Source organism: Vulpes lagopus, chromosome 18 (genome assembly GCF_018345385.1).
Source record: "Vulpes lagopus strain Blue_001 chromosome 18, ASM1834538v1, whole genome shotgun sequence".
In the NCBI taxonomy this organism is placed as follows: Eukaryota; Metazoa; Chordata; class Mammalia; order Carnivora; family Canidae; genus Vulpes; species Vulpes lagopus.
The window spans coordinates 27,369,015-27,388,275 of NC_054841.1; the positions used below are offsets into that span (position 1 = coordinate 27,369,015).

The 19,261-nt window shown below is 51.1% G+C and overlaps 1 protein-coding gene across 3 annotated transcripts; it reads left to right on the forward strand.

Annotated features, from left to right (window-relative positions):
• The first annotated feature begins 835 nt into the window (after window positions 1-835).
• Window positions 836-14,159, forward strand: TRIB3 (tribbles pseudokinase 3). Of its 3 annotated transcripts, none has more exons than XM_041733535.1 (4): window positions 836-1,062; window positions 4,658-4,948; window positions 8,557-8,849; window positions 12,945-14,159. In XM_041733535.1, the coding sequence occupies exons 2-4, from the start codon at window positions 4,658-4,660 to the stop codon at window positions 13,435-13,437; spliced, it is 1,077 nt and encodes a 358-aa protein (XP_041589469.1). In that variant the 5' UTR covers window positions 836-1,062; the 3' UTR covers window positions 13,438-14,159. The 3 variants fall into 3 exon arrangements, with proteins under 3 accessions (XP_041589469.1, XP_041589471.1, XP_041589470.1); XM_041733537.1 differs by lacking the exon at window positions 836-1,062 and adding an exon at window positions 1,971-2,025; XM_041733536.1 differs by lacking the exon at window positions 836-1,062 and adding an exon at window positions 1,983-2,121.
• The last annotated feature ends 5,102 nt before the right edge of the window (window positions 14,160-19,261 follow it).

Here is a 19,261-nt window from a genome sequence, read left to right on the forward strand (position 1 = left end):
GGATTCTGGCTTGCCAAACAGTAAGTGGCCCCAGCGCCTCCTTGGCTTAGGGTGCAAATCCTGTTATGGGTGCCTTCCCCTCTGAGCCTCATTCTATTCATTGAGCACTTAGGACGTGCCTACCACATAGTTCTAAGCATTTTCTCCCAGTGAAAACCTTATGAAGTGAATACTCCTATAAACCCATTTTACAGAGGAGGAACTTCAGCTCCAACAGGGTTTGAAGTAGCTTTCCTGAGGTTGCACAGTGCATCTGTGGAAAGCTAGGGGTGCACTCTTAGGCAGGCTGGTTCTAGGGCACTGGCTCTTAACCATGAGGCTGCACCGCCTCTCTCCAAAGAACGCTGTGAGGCCTGCCCCAGCTCAGGTCTTCTCCCCAAGGGACCACACTAGTTCTTCTGAGTCCTGAGTCAGCTCCTAAGTCTGCAGTCTTTGCAAAGCTCCAGGGCTGCTTTCCCAGCGCTGGGCCTCACTGTAGGATGGGGGGAGCAGAGCTTCCTGCCTGCCCAGGGTCCTCCTAAAGGTTAATCAAGCAAAGGTTCTTTATAAACAGGAAAGCACCCGGGAACTGTCACAGTTTGCTCTTTTTCTCCTCTGCATCCTGAGATGGAAGGATGTCCTCCCTCATTTCATATACGGGTAAACTGAGGCTCAGATAAGCTCTTTCCAAAGTGATAAGGAGAGGCGGGGGGGTGGCGGGGGGCGGGTGGTCTGCGCGGGGCCGGTGGGGGAGGAGGCGGAGCCCAGGCACCCCTGGAGTCCGGGTGAGGCGAGAGGGGCGGGGCGGGGCGGGGCGCGCGGGGGCGGGGCTCCCGGGGATGGTGCAATCCCCGGCCTGAGCGCATCAGGCGGCGGCCGATTAGCCCAGGTTTGCATCACCCGGGCCGGGGCCGGGGCCGTGGCCGTCGCGGGCGCCGGGAGACACTCGCAGCGGAAGCGCGGGCGGCTCCGCACGTGTCCGGCTGCCGGGGGCCGGGGTCCCGAGCTCAGTCGCGTCGCAGCGGGCCCCCGGCCACGTGGGAGAGCCCGGGCGACCCCGGACCCGCCGCACGCCCGGTAGAGGTACCCAGCGGGGCCCGAGAGGGGCCGGGAGCGGGCGGGCGGGAGGGGCGCACCCGCGAAGGTGGCGGCGGCGGTCTCCCGGGGGCTGAGGGTGGCGGGCGGAGATGTGGGAGTGTCGCCCCGAAAGGTGAGTGTGGGGCGGGGGAAGGCGTGTGTGAGGGGCCCGTGGGCGTCGCTGGGGACTCTGCACGGTCTGTGTCACTGTAGAGTGAGCCTGCGGGGTTGGGGGGATGTGTCTCGGCGGCCGGTGCGGCCGGTGGGGAGGGCTGCGCACCTGGTGGCAGGTGTCCGCTCAGCGGGGGACACGCTGGGGCCGCGCTGGGGTGTCCTGGGGGTGGGTGCAGGGCGAGTGGAGCGAGGACGCCGCGCGCGGGTGCGGGACCCCAGAGCGCACGGAGCGTCGGCCGCAGGTGCGCACCTGGCGCTGCGGCCGCGGGGTGCGGGTTGTACTGCGCGCGTGTGCGGTTCGCCCCTGCGGACCCCGGTGTGAGGGGCTGGGGCCCAGGTCCGCCCCTTCTCGCAGCCCTGGGCCGGCCTCCCTCCGTAGCCTCTCCGCCTCTCGCCGCTCCGTTTCCGCTGAATCCTTGGCCTCAGGACACCCGCTGCCCGCCGCTTCCGCTCCCACGGGAGGAGCCGGGCTGGGGAGGGCGGGGCGAGGGCCCGTGGGGGGATGGGGCACGTGTCAGACCTTGCCTGTGACCTTACTGCTGTCCGCCGTGCGCGGCGAGTGTGTGTGTATGCCTGCACGCTTGTCCACAGAGGACGAGATGCGTGTCACTTAACGATGTCACTTAACTCCCCTCTGCCCTTTTTTTTTTTTTTAATTTTTTTTATTTATTTATGATAGGAACACAGTGAGAGAGAGAGGCAGAGACACAGGCAGAGGGAGAAGCAGGCTCCATGCACCGGGAGCCTGACGTGGGATTCGATCCCGGATCTCCAGGATCGCGCCCTGGGCCAAAGGCAGGTGCCAAACCGCTGCGCCACCCAGGGATCCCCCCCTCTGCCCTTAATGTGGTGTCTCAGCTGGCTGGCTTGGACAACCTGTGCGTTTGAGAGGTGTGTGTACACCTGTCTGCTCTGGGTTCTGTGAGTGTGTGCTTGGTATGACCTGCCCTGGTTCCCCTAGAGGTGTCAGGGAACAGCAAGAGGTAGATATTGGGGGCTGCTCCATCCTACAGTGGAGATTCTAGTCCTGCAGTGTGGTCTGCAAAGTCCCTTGCTCAGTTACAGTAACTCCACCTGCCCCATGGAGCTTATCCCAAGCCCCACCCACCTCTGAGGCATGGATATGGCCAAGCAGCCTGGTGTGCTGATGTGGCCACAGGAGAGCCGCCCCAGCCACAGTCTCAAGGAGAGCACTGAAGGACCTCCGGCTATGAATAGTAGTAGCAATGGGCTGACAGTGGTGATCATTTACTGACACCCACCCTGCAACAGGGTCACTAAATTATTTGTGCTTTTATTTCATCATCGCAAAAAATCATATGGACTTTGCATCCTGCTCCCTCTTTACAGATGAGGGCACTGAGGCTGGGGAAGACTGCAGGACTTGCCCAGAGCTACCCAGCTGGGAAAAGTCTGAGCCAGGATTAGGAATATCTGAAAACAGCCACCTGCTGTTTCATTCTTACCACATTGGGATTATGGCCTTTCACTCAATGTGGAGTGTCCTTCCCAAGGCATCCCATGCTTTTGGGAGTACGTGGCCCTCAGTTTGAGAATGGTCTCTGAGAGATGTTTTCTGCCCCCGACCTTTGGGAAAGTCTTTAACTGGGCTGAAGTCTATATCCTGCTAATGTCTTATACCTGGGCTCCTTGTCCCTCATCTGGATCCTGAATGGGTAGGCAGATGGGTCCTAGAGAGAACTTCTCTGCCCTGACTGCCATTGCAGTCTCCTCCATCCACCGCATACACAGTTATACAGCTGCCCTGCTGATGGCTTCCGCCGTAGTTGAATGAATTGGGGCCTTTGAGAGGCCTCCCCTGCTTGCCTTACTTCTTACCTGATGGTGAAACCTAGCTGTCTATGGACTAACTCTGCACATTGACCTGTGATTCTGATCACTCTTGGGCCATCAGGCAATAGTAAAATTCACATTTGAAAAAAAAATACACTCTTTTTTGAAATACTCAGCAATAAATTAATGCAGAATCTTTATTTTAAACTACTGAAACTGAAAATTCTCTTGCCTCCCTACCAAATCCCTTCCTCTGTTGGAGTCCTCCCAAAAGGCCAGGAGCTACTGTGGCCATTTTAGTCTGGGTCATTCCAGAATTTGTCCTGTACATTTACATATCTACATATATGCAAATATGAAGTTTTTTTTTTAATGCTGGTGGGTTTTTTTTTTTTTTTTACAAGAATAAGATCATCTCCAGGTATATTGTTTAGCAGTTTGCTTTGTTCTTTGGATAATATATTCATTCTAGAGCTTACATTTATATATACATTCAGTACATACGTCATTCATTCATCATCCCTCTCTCCCTCCCAGTCACAGGTCCTAGCTCCTTGCACTGTGTGACACTTTTTTTTTTTTAACAGAAACAGAGAGAGGAAACAGAGAGAGGAAAAGAGAGAGACAGAGAGAGGAAACAGAGAAAGGAAACAGAAGAGGAAGAAACAGAGAGAGGAAAAGAGAGAGACAGAGAGACACAGGCTCCATATAGGGACTTGATCCCGGGCCTCTAGGATCACACCCTGGACTGAAGGTGGCGCCAAACCACTAAGCCGCCAAGCCACCGGGCCTGCCTTTGTGTGACACTTTGCTGGAGTGCAAAGTCCCTCTTCTTCCCTCTCACTACCACTAAGTCCATCTCTCCACTTTGTTTCTTCTTTTTTGTTGTTTTTGTTTTCATTTAACAGTTCACTTAGGACATCTTTCCAGTTAGCACATAAAGAGTTTTTCTTTTTCTCTCTTTTTTTAAGTATACCCAGCATGGGGCTTGAACTCCCAGCCCTGGGATCAAGAATCCTATGCTCAAGCCAGAGAGGTGCTCCCGAAGAGTTGTCTCAATTTTGGAGTGCCTAGCTGGCTCAGTTGGAGGAGCACGTGACTTGATCTTGGGGTCGTGAGTTCGAGCCCCATGTTGAGTATAAAGATTATTAAATAAATAAATAAAAGTTTTCTCAATCTTAAATGGTACAATTGTTTCATATAATGGATGAAACATGTAATTTATTTAACCAGTTCCCTAATGATGGATGTTCAGTTGTTTGTATCACGTGGGTCCGGGGTGACTATGCCTGCATCATTACATGGGTGTGTACAGAGCTTCCTGTCCCCTTCCAGAGCTGTATAGTAGTCTGTCGTGTGGCTATACCATATTTAACCAGCCCCCTACTGCTGGCCACTTGGGGGTGTTTCCCACCTTTTGCTATAAGATATAAGACTCTCCTGAACAGCCTTTTGGGTGTTTAATTTTTTGGTGAGCATTTTAATTGGAGGATAAATTCCCAGACCTGGGAAACTCAGTCAAGGAGTGCATTTGTTGGTTTAATGCACACTGCCTAGTCACCCCCCATGACAGCGAGGGAAGAGTAGGGCCACCAAACGGCTTCCCTTCAGTGCTTTTTCCCCTTTTTTGTAGATGCGAGCCACCCCCCTGGCTGCTGCTGCGGGTGCCCCCTCCAGGAGAAAGCGGTTCAAGTTGGACAATGAGCTAGACACTGAGTGTCCCACCCGGAAACCAGCTGGAAGTGGGCCCCAGTCCAAGCTGCCCCCCTGCCCACCACCCCTGAGCCCTCCACCTGCTCCGGCCCGGGCCCTCCCCGTGACCACTGCCTCCCGACTTGGGCCCTATATCCTCCTGGAACCCGAGGAAGGTGGCCGTGCCTACCGGGCCTTGCACTGCCCCACAGGCACTGAGTACACCTGCAAGGTAAGTCCCCTGCGGTCGCTCTCTCCTAGTATCCCAGCGGCCTGGAATGGGCCGTGGCTCCAGAGGATTGTCAAGGCCGAGGGGTCCGTAAGTTACTTTTTTCCTGTGTTTATTGAGGAAGCAGCCAGTGAGCCCCCAGCTCTCTGCCAGGCCCTGGGCTAGGCTGAGACCAGAGAGGTAAACCCAACATTACCAGCCCTGGAGGAGTTCACAGCTTAGGCCCTAGAGTATGACACGTGCCCCAGGGGTGGTGCTTAGGGGCCAGGGGAGCACAGAACAGGAGCCTCCAATGTATTCAAGGGGGATGTTAGAAAAGGATGAGCAGAAGTTAGCCAGGGAGAAGTAGGGGAATGGAGGTCCGGGCAGGGGAGGCAGCCTGGAGGAGCGAGAGTATGGGGCATCAGAGGATTCAAAGGACTTCACCATGGCCAGAGCAGAGAGGGGCAGGAGATGAGGGCTGGCAGCCACTGGTTGTGAAAGCATGAGAGAGGAGCTCACACTGGGCTGCGGGGAGCCCCTGAAGATATTCACACTAGGTAAGGGTGAGGTGGAGTAGACATCAGAATGCCTGGGACCCTGGAGGTCATTGGGCCTACCCTGTGACCATCTGGCAGATGGAAAGACTGAGGTCAAGAGGGGAGAGCCAAGCACCAAATCACTTAGTATCGGGCTTGGCTTCTAGGGCAAAGTGCAGGGTTCCTGTCAGAAATCAGGAGATGGGCAGGGTCAGGCCCATAGGACGTTGGCAGGTCATAGCCTAAAAAGACAGAGGTAAAGAACTATAATAACAGGTATTTACTAAAAAAACAAAACAAAACAAAAACAAACAAACAAAAAAACAAAAAAAACCCAGGTATTTACTGTGCACCAGGTACTATGTTGATGGTTTAGTGTTCATAATCTCTTCTCATCTTCACACAGGCTCCACGGTAGTTACTATTATTAGGCCCATTTTGTAGATAGAGGACACTGAGGCTCAGAAAACTGTGGTCCTAGAGCTAGGGGGTGTCAGAGGTGAGACAGCTCAGGGCTGTGGCCCCGTGCTAGGGCATGTGTTTCAGACACAAGCAGGACAGCTTGGCTTCTGGTGGGCAGGGCAAGGAAGATACAGAAGACCCAGGTACACTAGGGAAGGGAAGGAGGAGGCCTGGGTCCCCTTGGGAATGGCAGAGAAGGAAGTAGACCTAAGCTTCCACCTAGGGAGCAGTGGCAGCTGGTTCCTGCTGGATGGGGGTTGCAGTGGGCAAGGTGATAGAGGCAGACGTATGGTCCAGCCATCAGCTTTACCTGGGCTCTGGGCTGCCTGATGCAGGTCCCCAGGGCTCTGCCCCAAGTGCTCTAAGGAACCCCTGCAACATTACAGGTTTTCTTCTGTTCCTATTGGGAGAGGCATCTGTGCTGAATGGCGTGACCAAAGCAGGCTCAAACCAGAAGCGCCATGCTTTCTCATAGCCCCAGTTATTCAGAAACATTTAGGGAGATCTGGAATGTGCTTGTCCCCATGGTAGTGTGAGCTGTGGGGCTGACCTGCCATTTCCACATCACCTTTTCTGGTCAGTGTGTAGAAGGATCATTTTCCTGTCTGTAGATTACCACCCATTCATTCATTCAACGAACCTTCATTGAGCACCCTATGTGCCATCCACCATGCCGTGGTTCCAAAATAGAGTTCTGCTCTCATCAAGCTGATGTGCTAGTGGAGGACATGGACAGTAACCACAGGAATAAGTAAAATATTGCACAAAGGAAGGGTGATCCTGTGCCAGGTGGCCATAAGTGCTTTGGAGAGAAAGCTAGGAGCTGGGAGAGAGGGGGACAGGGACCGTGGGAGAGCAGGTGATTTTAGTGCAGGAAGAACTCTCCAAGGAGGTGACATTTGAGCAGTGACTTGTGTGAGCTGGGGGAGCCAGCCCCCTGGGTACCTAGGGAAGAGCACCCAGGAAGCAGGACGGGCAAGGGCAAATATACAGAGCAGGAATGTGCTTGCCTTGACTTAAAAAAGAAAGTAGTCTCTGACCAATAAAAAATAAATTTATTATTTAAAAAAAAAAGGAAAGTCTCTATATTTTGGATTCTTTTTCCCATGCCACCCAACTATTTGGGTTTTTTTAAATTTTTATTTATTATTTATGACAGTCACACAGAGAGAGAGAGAGGCAGAGACACAGGCAGAGGGAGAAGCAGGCTCCATACACTGGGAGCCTGACGTGGGATTCGATCTCAGGTCTCCAGGATCACGCCCTGGGCCAAAGGCAGGCGCCAAACCACTGCACCACCCAGGGATCCCCTATTTGTTTTTTTTAAGACATGCTTACATTTTTTTTCATGTATTAAAGATGTATATGCCTTATTTATTTGTTTTCTGTGTGGCATAGCCAGAATAACATGGGAAGGGTTTAAAAACAGACAAACTGAGTATCCCAGCTCTGCCTCTGATCCCCTGTATGGCTTCCAACAAAGGACCGTCCTCTCAACATCAGTTTCACCACCAGTAAAACAGAACACACCTTTCAGGGGCTGTGATGAGTTTTCTATCTGATGTCCATAAAGGCCCTAGCACATTTTCCAACAACCTCACCCTACTCACCACTGCCCCTCTTCCCACCTTTACCCTACTCTAGCTGAAATGATCTTGGGCTGGTCTTCTAGAACAGCTGAAGCTCTTTTTTGCTTCAGGGTCTTTGCACTGCCCAGGTCTCCCACCTGGAAAGCTTATCCCATGGCATCATTTAGGTCACTTTCCCAGAATCCCTTTTAGACCACACCTTTTCTTTTTTTTTCTTTTCTTTCTTTTCTTTTTTTTTTTTTTAAGATTTAATTTATTTATTATGAGAGATATGGAGAGAGAGAGAGAGAGGCAGAGAAGCAGGCTCCATGCAGGGAGCCTGATGTGGGACTCGATCCCAGGACTTCAGGATTACGCTGTGGGCGGAAGGCAGGTGCTAAACCGCTGAGCCACCCAGGGATCCCCTAGACCACTCCTTTTCAAATATGTGCATGCCCCTTTCAACATATTCTCTGTTCCATCATCCTTCTTGCTTCCTTTGCAATGTTTATCAGAATTTGTGAATATTTAGTCTTTGGCCTGTTTCCTATCTCCTGTATGGGACTCTGGACATCAGGAGGGCAGGGTCCATGGCTGGCAGTCCAGTTGGATCCCTGGCACTGGCCCAGGCCGCCGTGCAGTGCCTGCGTGTACAGTGAATGAGAGGACGGGCAGGCAGTGAATCCCAGAGAATGGGAGCTGTGAGGACCGTGATAAAGTGACTTGTGCGCTCTCTGCTCTCCTGGATTGCCCTGGCCTTGGGGGTTATTTTCGTTTGGGTTGCCTCCTATTTCCCAGTTACCTGAAGTTCAAGGCCATATAAGGTTGCAGGGGAGAGCGCAGACAATGGAGCATGGAGTGGGGTGTCAGCCTGCCACTCCCTGGCTGCCTGGCCTCTCAGCCGGGTTGGGGTGGAGTGGCTGGCTGCTGGAGGGCCCCGCACGCAGTAGGGCCTAAGCCAGGGCCTAAGCCGTTGGCTGCGACTGGTTCCCAGGCCAGCCCGGCCTCCACCTGTCACCTGCCACCTGTCAGCACCTGCGCTCACGCCGTGCCCCGCCCACAGGTGTACCCGGTCGGCGAGGCCCTGGCCGTGCTGGAGCCCTACTCCCGACTGCCCCCGCAAGGACACGTGGCCCGGCCCGCCGACGTCGTGGCGGGTCCCCGCCACCTCTACACCTTTTTCCCGCGGCCCCACGGGGACATGCACAGCCTGGTGCGCCGCCGCCGCCGCCTCCCGGAGCCCGAAGCCGCCGCGCTCTTCCGCCAGATGGCCGCGGCCCTGGCGCACTGCCACCAGCACGGGCTGGTCCTGCGCGATCTCAAGCTGCGGCGCTTTGTCTTCACCGACCACCAGAGGTGAGTGTGGTCCCAGAGACCCTCATCACAGACATCCTGAGGAGATGGGCCATGATGGGGAAACTGAGGCCCACGAAGGCAAAGTGACTTAGATACACACAGAACGGAGAAGCCGGGACTAGCACCTCTGCCTGGTACCCAGGGACAGGTTGGCTCCCGCCTAATGAAAGCCCCTGGGCTGGAGCATGGCCTCTGTGACAGTCATAGTAGCTGACAGTGATGAAGAGCTTGGCTACAGTGTCTGACTCTGCCAGGATCCTTACAAATATAAGGGAGGCACTATTATTGTTCCCATAGGCCAGGTGAGGAAACAGGCCCAGAACATCAAGCAACACCCAAGATTCCACAGCTAAATAAATAGCAGAGCCCAGATGTGACTCCAGAGAGGTCCTGATCCACCCTAAGAAGTGGGAGGCCTGGCAGGACTTACCTGCTGACTCTGGGTGACCTAGGGTCTCTGGACCTGTTTCCCCACTGGTAAGGGCAAGGGCTGCATTGTCAAGATGTTTTCAGGATGTCATGGTCACAGACAACAAGCCACCACAGGCCCTAAGGTTCCTCACCTGGGAACTTTTTCTGTGAAACAGAATCAGTGATTTTTGGAGGGAGAGAGCAGAAGGAGAGCTGGTGTTCTTTCCCCTCCCCCACACCCTGGGGGTGTGCAGGGGGCATCAGGGAGCACAGCTAGCCTATCAGGTCCACATGAATGTCCATCAGGAGCATGGGTTGCATTTCAAGATTTTTTGTGTGAGGGAAGGAGGGCAACCCCATTGCAAATTTTTTTAATGGATTTTTTTTAAGTAATCTCTACCCCCAATATCGGGCTCAAACTTAGGACCTCGGGATCAAGAGTCGCATGCTCTTCCAACTGAGCCAGCCAGGCACCACCCCCCATTGCACATTTTAAACTTTTTGAAATACTTTTAGACTTTCAGAAAAGTTTCAAAAATAGTGCAAAGAGTTTCCATATCTCCTTCACCTGCTTCCCTTAATGTTACCTTCTCACATAGCCACAGAACAACTATCAAAACTAAGAAATTGGGACACCTGGGTAGCTCAGTTGGTTAGGCATCCAACTCTTGGTTTCAGCTCAGGTCATGATCTCAGGGTCATGAGATCGAGTCCTGCATGGAGCCCTATGTGGGGCTCTGTCCTCAGGGCTGAGTCTGCTTGAGATTCTGTCCCTCTCCCTGCCCCCGCTCACACGTGTGCTCTCTCTCTCAAATAAATAAAATCTTAAGAAAAAAAAAAAAAAGAAGAGTACTACAAGAGTGATAGGCCCCTTTCAGCATGTCTTGTCAGGAGACACGTGGTGATACATAGTACTATGATGTTAACCTCAGTCATTTGGTTAAGGTGGTTTCTGCCATGTTTCTCTACTGTAACATTCCTAATTTACCCTTTGTAATTTTTTAAAAAAGATTTTATTTGGGCAGCCTGGGTGGCTCAGCAGTTTAGTGCCTCCTTCAGCCCAGGGCATGATCTTGGAGACCCTGAATCGAGTCATTGATCATTTAATATTTTAATATTAATTAAATTAATTAATTTCAATTAATTTTAATAAATAAAAAATAATTAAATATTTAGTATTTAAAAATTTTAAAGATTTTATTTATTTATTCAATGAGAGACACACACACACAGAGAGAGAGAGAGGCAGAGACACAGGCAGAGGAAGAAGCAGGCTCCACGTAGGAACCTGATGTGGGACTCGATCCCTGATCCCAGGACCATGCCCTGAGCCAAAGGCAGGCACTCAACCGCCTTTGTAATTAAAAGGTATTGGGACATTTGGGTGGCTCAGTGGTTGAGCGTCTGCCCTTGGCTCAGAATGTGATCACCCCATCCTGGGGTCGAGTCCCACATTGGGCTCCCTGCAATGGGGCCTGCTTCTCCCTCTGCCTATGTCTCTGCCTCTCTCTGTGTGTCTTTCGTGAATAAATAAATAAAATCTTTAATAAATAAATAAAAAGTATTTACCTTTTGGGGCACCTGAGTGGCTCAGTCAGTTAAGCATCTGCCTAAGGCTCTGGTCATGATCACAGGGTCCTAGGATTAAGCCCCACATCTGGCTCCCTGTTCAGGGGGGAGACTGCTTCTCCCTCTCCCTCTGCCTGCTACTCCCCCTGCTTGTGGTCTCTCTATCTCTCTAACTAAATAAAATCTTTTTTAAAAATTTTAAAAATACATACATACACACATACATACCTTGGACAGGTACTTCGAGGCCATGAGTATAAATACTGTTTCTCCTCAAACTTACCCACGGATTTCACAGGGCATCCACCTTGCCTGTAGCAGTTACTACTGTAATGCTTACCTAAAGGTGATTTTCTATTTCCTTCTACATTTTATTCATAAGGCACATCCTTTAGTAAGAAGTAGAATGTAAATTTTGTAATGATTTTTAAGCTAATACACAGCTTCAAATAATTTTGAACTTAGGGCAAGTTTCATCACCCACAGGCCTGCCAAGGTGAAAAAGTGCTTCTTTGTCTTTTTAAGGCAATAGTTTGGGAAGCACTGTTTATAGAAGAGGGCTGGTGGAGTCAGACCTGGCTTTGAATCTTGGTTCTACATTTTTATCTGCTCTTTGGTCTTGAACAATGGCTTCACCTGCCTGAGCCTTGATTTTTTTCATCTGTAAAATGGGCCAAGCACCACCCAGAGCTATGATTCACAAGATTGGTCAATGTTTGTGAAATGCCAGCGGACACCCAGGAAATGGTGTCATAGAATAATCTTAATAGCAGTGGTAATTTTTTAAAAAATGACATTGGTAACAATGTTTATTATTAAAGTAACCCAGAGTGCTCTGTGGAAATTGTTTAAAGTGGAAGTTGCAAATGGGTTACACACACTTTTTTTTTGCCTCATTTACATGTTCATTTGTTGTTGGTGGGTTTTTTTAAAGATTTTATTCATTTATTCATGAGAGAGAGCAAGAGAGGCAGAAATACAGGCAGAGGGAGAAGCAGGCTCCATGCAGGGAGCCCGACGCAGGACCCGATCCCAGGTCCCCAGGATCACACCTTGGGCTGTAGGTGACGCTAAACCGCTGAGGCACCTCGGCTGCCCTGTTCATTTGTTTCTGATTGAAATTGGCTGCCAACGTTTGAAAACTGGGATTTTTCATTAAAATCTGATTTCTGGCTTCTCTTGGGGAAAAATGGGAACATGGGGCCACCTTGGGAATGGTGAGAGGTTCACAGCCATGGCACTTAGTAGGTGAGAGCTGGGGCTGTGAGATGGACTGTGAGGACGAAATGAGACACACCAGGTAATGAGTCTGGCTCTGGGTCAGGTACCCAGGGGACACGCCATAATATCCACTGTAATGTTGTGAGCCGTGCCCTTTCAGGCAGGGTTTGTGTTGAGGTGTTTGGCATGGTCTGCACTTCTATTTCTCTCACTTTATTACCTGCTTGGATCCTGTTTGCCTCTGGTTAAGGAGAGGCTTAGTGTTCTTGGCCCCCTCGGCCCCCTCCCCAAGGGACTATTGGAAATGGGCTCCTCTCAGAGTCCTAGTTCAAACTGAATTGCTCTGTGGCCTTGAGAAATGACTTAAAATGGTAAAATGGGTAAAATGTGATTTTTAAAATTTATGATAGTCACACACAGAGAGAGAGAGAGAGGGGCAGAGACACAGGCAGAGGGAGAAGCAGGCTCCATGCACCAGGAGCCTGACGTGGGATTCGATCCCGGGTCTTCAGGATTGTGCCCTGGGCCAAAGGCAGGCACCAAACCGCTGCACCACCCAGGGATCTGGGTAAAATGTGATTAATCAACCATTCAGTTCTGCCAAATGCCAGCCAGAGCTCAGAAACTGGGTGCCATTAAGGGTGATAGTGTGGGGACACCGGGTGTCTCTGGTTGAGCACCTGCCTTCGGCTCAGGCCGTGATCTCAGGGTCCCGGAATGGAGTCCTGCATCGGGTTCCCCGCCGGGAGCCTGCTTCTCCCTCTGCCTGTGTCTCCGCCTCTCTCTGTGTCTCTCATGAATAAATAAATAAAAAATATTTTTTAAAGGGGGTGATAGGGGTGGCGGCATGGGAGTCCCCATGAGAGCTGACCCTTCTGTCTCCACCTGCCACAGGACAAAGCTGGTGCTGGAGAACCTGGAGGACGCCTGTGTGCTGACCGGGCCCGACGACTCCCTGTGGGACAAGCACGCGTGCCCAGCCTACGTGGGGCCCGAGATCCTCAGCTCCAGGGCCTCGTACTCGGGCAAGGCCGCCGATGTCTGGAGCCTGGGCGTGGCGCTCTTCACCATGCTGGCGGGCCACTACCCCTTCCAGGACTCAGAGCCTGCCCTGCTCTTTGGCAAGATCCGCCGCGGTGCCTTTGCCCTGCCTGAGGGCCTCTCGGCTCCCGCGCGCTGCCTGGTCCGCTGCCTCCTCCGACGGGAGCCAGCTGAGCGGCTCACAGCCGCGGGCATCCTGCTGCACCCTTGGCTGCGAGAGGACCCGATCCCCTCAGCTCCACCCCGATCCCACCTGTGGGAGGCTGACCAGGTGGTCCCCGAAGGGCCAGGGTTAGAGGAGGCCGAGGAAGAGGAGGGAGAAGGAGAAGCGGGTCTATATGGCTAGGTAGGCCTAGACTCTCGGCCGCAAACAGTGGATGGAGTTTGGGGTATCTCCAAGCTCTCTCCTGCCTTTTTTTGTTTTTTGCACTGAGCCAAACCTTAGTGCCTTCTAGAAGGAAGAAAGGAAGAAGCATGTGTGGAGTGTGCTGCATGCACACCTGTGTGGTTCCTCACACCTGTATACACAGGCTTCTGCATTTAACAAACCCCTTCTAGGGAGCTCATTGGGTGCCAAACTGTGTTCTAGGTACTGAGAACACAGTGAACGGAAGAGAAAACTGCTCACAGAGTTCACAACACTTTTCCATGCATCCCAGGTCATGACTTCTGACCTGGGACGGTCCCTCTCACAATCCTTGTGCCAAAGGCTCCAGGCCTCCCCCTTGCAACTCAGGTCAGTTCTCCAGAGCCCAGGTCTAGGAATCGTGCTCCCAGCAGCTCTGTCTTCTCTGTTCAGGCCCAAGCCAAGGATTCAGGCTGGCAGCTCACCAGTTCAAACTATGAGGCTGGTCCTCATCTAACTCAAGGAGTGATTTGGAAGGAGGCTCCATGGCTCTCCACCTCTAGCCTGAGCACCAGAGTTGGGGGACAGAGGAGGCAGGGTCTTCTCCCTGACCTCCTGGAAAGTCCCAAGCTCTATTCTGGGTTTTGGATCAACACTATAGGTTTTTTTTTTGCCATAAGAATATATTTTTACCTTGTGCCTAATAAAGGAATTATGAGATATTTTAATGTCTCTTGGACATTTCTTCTAGTCTCTCCTCCCCATCTCTTCTTAGTTTTCCCTGCCCCGTGGTGAGGCCAGAGGCTTATGTCTCCACCTCCGCTGAGTAGTTCGCGAGAACAGATTCCCTGCAGCCCGGGGGGTCTTGCGTGCTCCCTCTGTTCCTTCTGGAGGCAGTAGTGTTTCTGTTAGGGTCCTTTTTGGCTGCAAGTAACCGAAACCCTAATTAGCCATGCCAACCCTCCAGCCGCAGGTGGGTGTGGCCCTCCTGAGGCTCATGCTCCATGTGGAAGGGGCAGTCACCTAAGCAAAGTCAAATTCTGGGAGGAGGCAGTGGTAGAAAGCCCAAGAAGAACTGAAGTGTCCTGATCAATAGCCTGCTGGCTGCAGACACATGAGGGAGACCATGCTAGACCATCCAGCCACCAGTCTGCAAATGCACAGATCAGTCAGGCTGGCCACAACCAGAAGACTTGACACAGGACCATGAGCTAAGTAAAGTGATCTTGTTTTAAGCCAGCGAGTTTTGGGGTGTTTTGTTACACAGCAAAAGCTAACTGATAGACAGGGACAAGACAGCCTTCTCTCTATGCACCCAAGATTGCCGGGGACAGGGCCTCAAGTTTTCTTCTTTTCCCTCTCAGCTTCCAACAGACAGTTGGAACCACACAAATTAACAGGTCCCATTCCTCACAAGCTGAGTGTCCTCCCCAGTACCAGCAGAGTACAGGGAAGGGAGACAAACTCATATAAAATGGGGGTGCCGGGCAGCCCAAGTGGCTCAGCGGTTTAGCACCGCCTTCAGCCCAGGGTGTGATCCTGGAGACCCGGGATCGAGTCCCACGTCGGGCTCTCTGCATGGAGCCTGCTTCTCCCTCTGCCTGTGTCTCTGCCTCTCTCTCTCTCTGTTTCTCTCATGAATAAATAAATAAAATCTTAAAAAATGGGGGTGCCAAGTGGCAGGTACTGTGCCAACCTTTTATCTACATTACACAGAGGAACGCATTTAATTCTGACACTAACCCTATGAATTCGGTTGTCATTTTACAGGTAAGAAAAATGTGGTTTAGAGAGAAGGCTCATCCAAGACCACACAACAGAGAAAAAGACTCACCTGGTTTTGCCTTGAAGTGGGGACTTTTGATAGGGCTGCTCAGAGGCTGCCTCATGAAAACTGGCACATAAGGGGCACCTGGGTGGCTCAGTCTGATAAGTTGCTGCCTTTGGCTCAGGTTATGATCCCAGGGTCCTGGGATGGAGTCCCGAATTGGGTTCCCTGCCCGGCAAGGAATCTGCTTCTCCCTCTCCCTCTGCCACTCACTCTGCTTGCGCTTGGAAATAAATCAATAAATAATAAATAAAATCTTTAAAAAGATGAAAACTGGCACATAAAAATGTAAAATCCACTCTGGACCAAGTAATGCCTGTGGCCACATCCCTGATGCAATTAGTGGGACCTTTCATGTTCTCTTTATATTCATATAATGATCATCATAAAAGTTTTACAATATTAAATGTAAAACATATTACTGCAAGTGAGGGACTATAGGAGATTTAATTGGCGGTTTTCTGTATAACTGGGACCTAAACACAAAAGATAATATTGTGGCCTGCCCAATTATTTACTTATTTTAGCAATTCTACTCCTTTTATGAATGACGGCTGCGGGCTGGGCATCGTGCCAGATGGACACAGACATGATGCCTCTGCTCAAGGTCTCAGTCCAATGCTGAGCACAGACGTTGAACAGGTAACCACACAATTGAAGAAACTAATTACATCTGTGGTAGGTTCTTCAAGGCTAAAGTGGGCGTCATCAAATATTCCAGGTCCTCCCCTACCTGCTCGGCCCTCCTGTACAGTCACAGGAGTAGTTCTGACCAATGGAGTGTGTGCAGGAGTGTCCTCTGCGGGAGATCCCTTCTGGGCTGGGGCCTTGGAGACCTGGGGACCCTCCACCCCTCTCAGCCCTAACACAGCCACCTTGAGGCCCTGGTTCCTTTAGCTAGGAGCCTTAGCTATGAGATAGAGGAGGACCGACAGATTCACACTGTTTTTTTTTTTTTTTTAAGATTTTATTTATTTATTCATGAGAGACACACAGAGAGAGGCAGAGACATAGGCAGAGGGAGAAGCAGGCTTTCTGCGGGGAGCCTGATGCGAGACTCGATCCCAGGACCCCGGGATCACACCCTGAGCCAAAGGGAGATGATCAACTACGGAGCCACCCAGGTGCCCTCCACACTGGATTTTACTGAGCAAGACGTGAAGCTCCCTGGGTGAGGTTTTTGCAATTTGGAGTTTGTCCTGTTGGGCAGGTAGTGTTAATTACCACGACTTAGGAAAATTTGCCCCAAGTGAGAGGAGGAAACTTCTCTCTTCTGGTGACGAGGCTGTAGCAGTCTTTGCTGCATGACAAACACCAAAACTTCATGGTCCCTGATTCTTGGGGTGGGCCAAGTGGGCTGGGTGCCGTGGGCTCACTCCCAGGGTCGCGGGCAGCCGCAGCTAGGTCGGTGCCCAGGCTTGCTGCCGGCTGTGTGTCGTCTGTCTGTCAGGCAGCAGGCTCTAAGGATGGGCTCAGGGCCTCAGCTCTGTTCCAAAAGGTCTCGGCCTCCAAGAGGCTTAACTCCTACCCCTTCACATGGTGGTCTTGGGTGGTCTTGGGTCTTGGTCTTTTTTTTTTCAAAAAGCCACAAGAGAGGACAGATGCCAATGTGCGAGCTGTGCTGGTGTTACACCACCAAATGTCCCATTGGCCAAAGCATGTCACACAGCCAGATTCAGGGGGTGGGAAAACTGATTCTCCCTCTTGATGGAAGGAGCTGAAAATGATTTATGACTTTTTATTTACTTATTTATTTTAATAGACAACACGAGATATACTTGATTAAAGAAGTTGACCACTGTGTACATAAAACTGACCCTGTAGGTTGTGTTCCTGGACAAATTGCTTGGTGTCTCTGGGCCCCAGCCTGTTCCTCTCCTCTCCATGTAACTAAGCCTTGCCTTGCCTTTGAGACTGGACTTGGAGCCTTTGTAAGAGTGGGCCAGCCCTCCCCTGTACCTCTGAAGCCTGCAGAACAGAGTCTCAGATGGGGTTGGCCAGTTTGCAAGGCTTGGGGTGCTTGTTTACAAGGCAGATCTCTAAACTCTCCTGACCTGTGAGTCAGGCCACCTTGGGTTGTGTATTTTAACAAGCTCCCTGGGTGATGCTACTGAGCATCTGATTTGGAGAACTTCTGTATTTGGAGAAATCGTGACTCCTTGGGGACTCAGAGCTCATTTCAGCTTGTTTGACCCCCACCCAGGAATAAAATGGGTCTAAGTTCCACCTGCCTATGATGCCAGGATGGGCTCACAGGTATGAGAGGGCTCTATCAGGGGTCACATCTGAGTCACCAAGGAGTGACATTCTATCTCTGTTGTTTGTGTGAGTTACATAAGGCCAGGGGCTATACTTTGTTCGTAACTGTCTCTCCAGCTCCTAGAACAGTGCTTGGCACACTGAGCTCCTCAATTAAATATCTGTCAAATGATTAAATGAAAGTGGTTGCTATGCAGATCCTACATGGCTAGAACAAAGCAGGACACTTGTTAGGGATGGTTAATGTTTACTGAGGATACATCACATGCCAGGCATGGTTCTGAGTACTTTATATGCCCTATCTCATTTCACATGTGATAGCCAGCCTCTAAGATGACCCCCTCCCCCCCACCTATCCTTGACATGAGGCATTCATGGCCTTGTGTAGTTCCTCTCATCCTGAGCTGGGTTGATGCGTAAGACAAATAGGATATTGTGAAAATGAAAGAATATGACTTTTTTTTTTTTGCAGTCCGTAAGAAGTGTATTATGTCTTTAAGACACAATAATATTGACTCTTGTCCCAGAGAAGGATCTTTCAGACCCAGGGAGCCATTACCCAGATGAGTGGCTCATTTGTTATTTTCATAAGTAGCTGGATTCTTCCTCTTGGATTTCTTGAACCCCTAGGCCCTCCATGTATAGATAAGATAAAACACTGCAATTGTGGCACAATGCCAAAGATGCACACCCCAGTGTGGCACTGTACACTGGGGATGCCCTTGCTGTAGTGTGCAGGAAGGTGCGATGCTCGAAGGACCACAAAGCTGTATGTGGTCCCATGTTGCATCCATGTTAGATTCTGAAGCTCGTGGCCCAGGGTTGTGGTAGTGCCTCCCTCCCATACAGGGGTCACCTTGCCCTCCACAGTCATGGGAACTGCTGCCCATTGGAAGGAGTAAGACTTGGCCATAAAATAGATCATGGCTCCTGCCTTGCTCACCTGGATCATCTGCTCTTGGGAAAGCTAGCTGCCATGTTTCAAGGACACTCAAGTAGACCTATGGACAGATACATGTGACAAGGAACTTAGACATCCTGCAAACCAGCACCAACGATGTGTATGAGCAGCTTTCTTTTTTTTTTTTTTAAAGATTTTATTTATTCATGAGAGACACACACAGAGAGAGAGCGGCAGAGACATAGGCAGAGGGAGAAGCAGGCTCCATGCAGAGAGCCTGATGTGGGACTCGACCCCGGGTCTCCAGGATCACACCCTGGGCTGCAGGCGGCGCTAAACCGCTGCGCCACCGGGGCCGCCCTGAGCAGCTTTCTTGAAAGTGGATCCTCCACCCCAGTCAAGCCTTCAGATGACTGAAGCCTCAGCCAACATCTTCACCACAACCTCTGAGACTTTGAGCCAAAACCACTTCAGAAACTGCTCCCAAATTCCTAACCCCCAGAAACTGTGTGAGATCTACATGTTTATTGTTCTAAGCCGTTAAATTTTAAGGTAACTCAGTAGATATCAATAAGCAATAACTGACACAGATCCTCAAAAGAGCCCCAGGAGGGAGGGACCATCATGATTACCATTGTACAGAAGGGGAAGCTAACGTCCAGAGAAGGGGAATCTTGTCCAGGGCACACAGATAGTGAACAGTGGGACTGAACCTGGGTTTGGATGCCTGAAGAGTCTACCCACTGGGATGAAGGATGTCCGAAGTGAGTGCCAGCTCTGCCCTTGAAGGGCTAAGGACAGAACCAGAACACCTGAAAAAAAAAATCTGCCCTCAA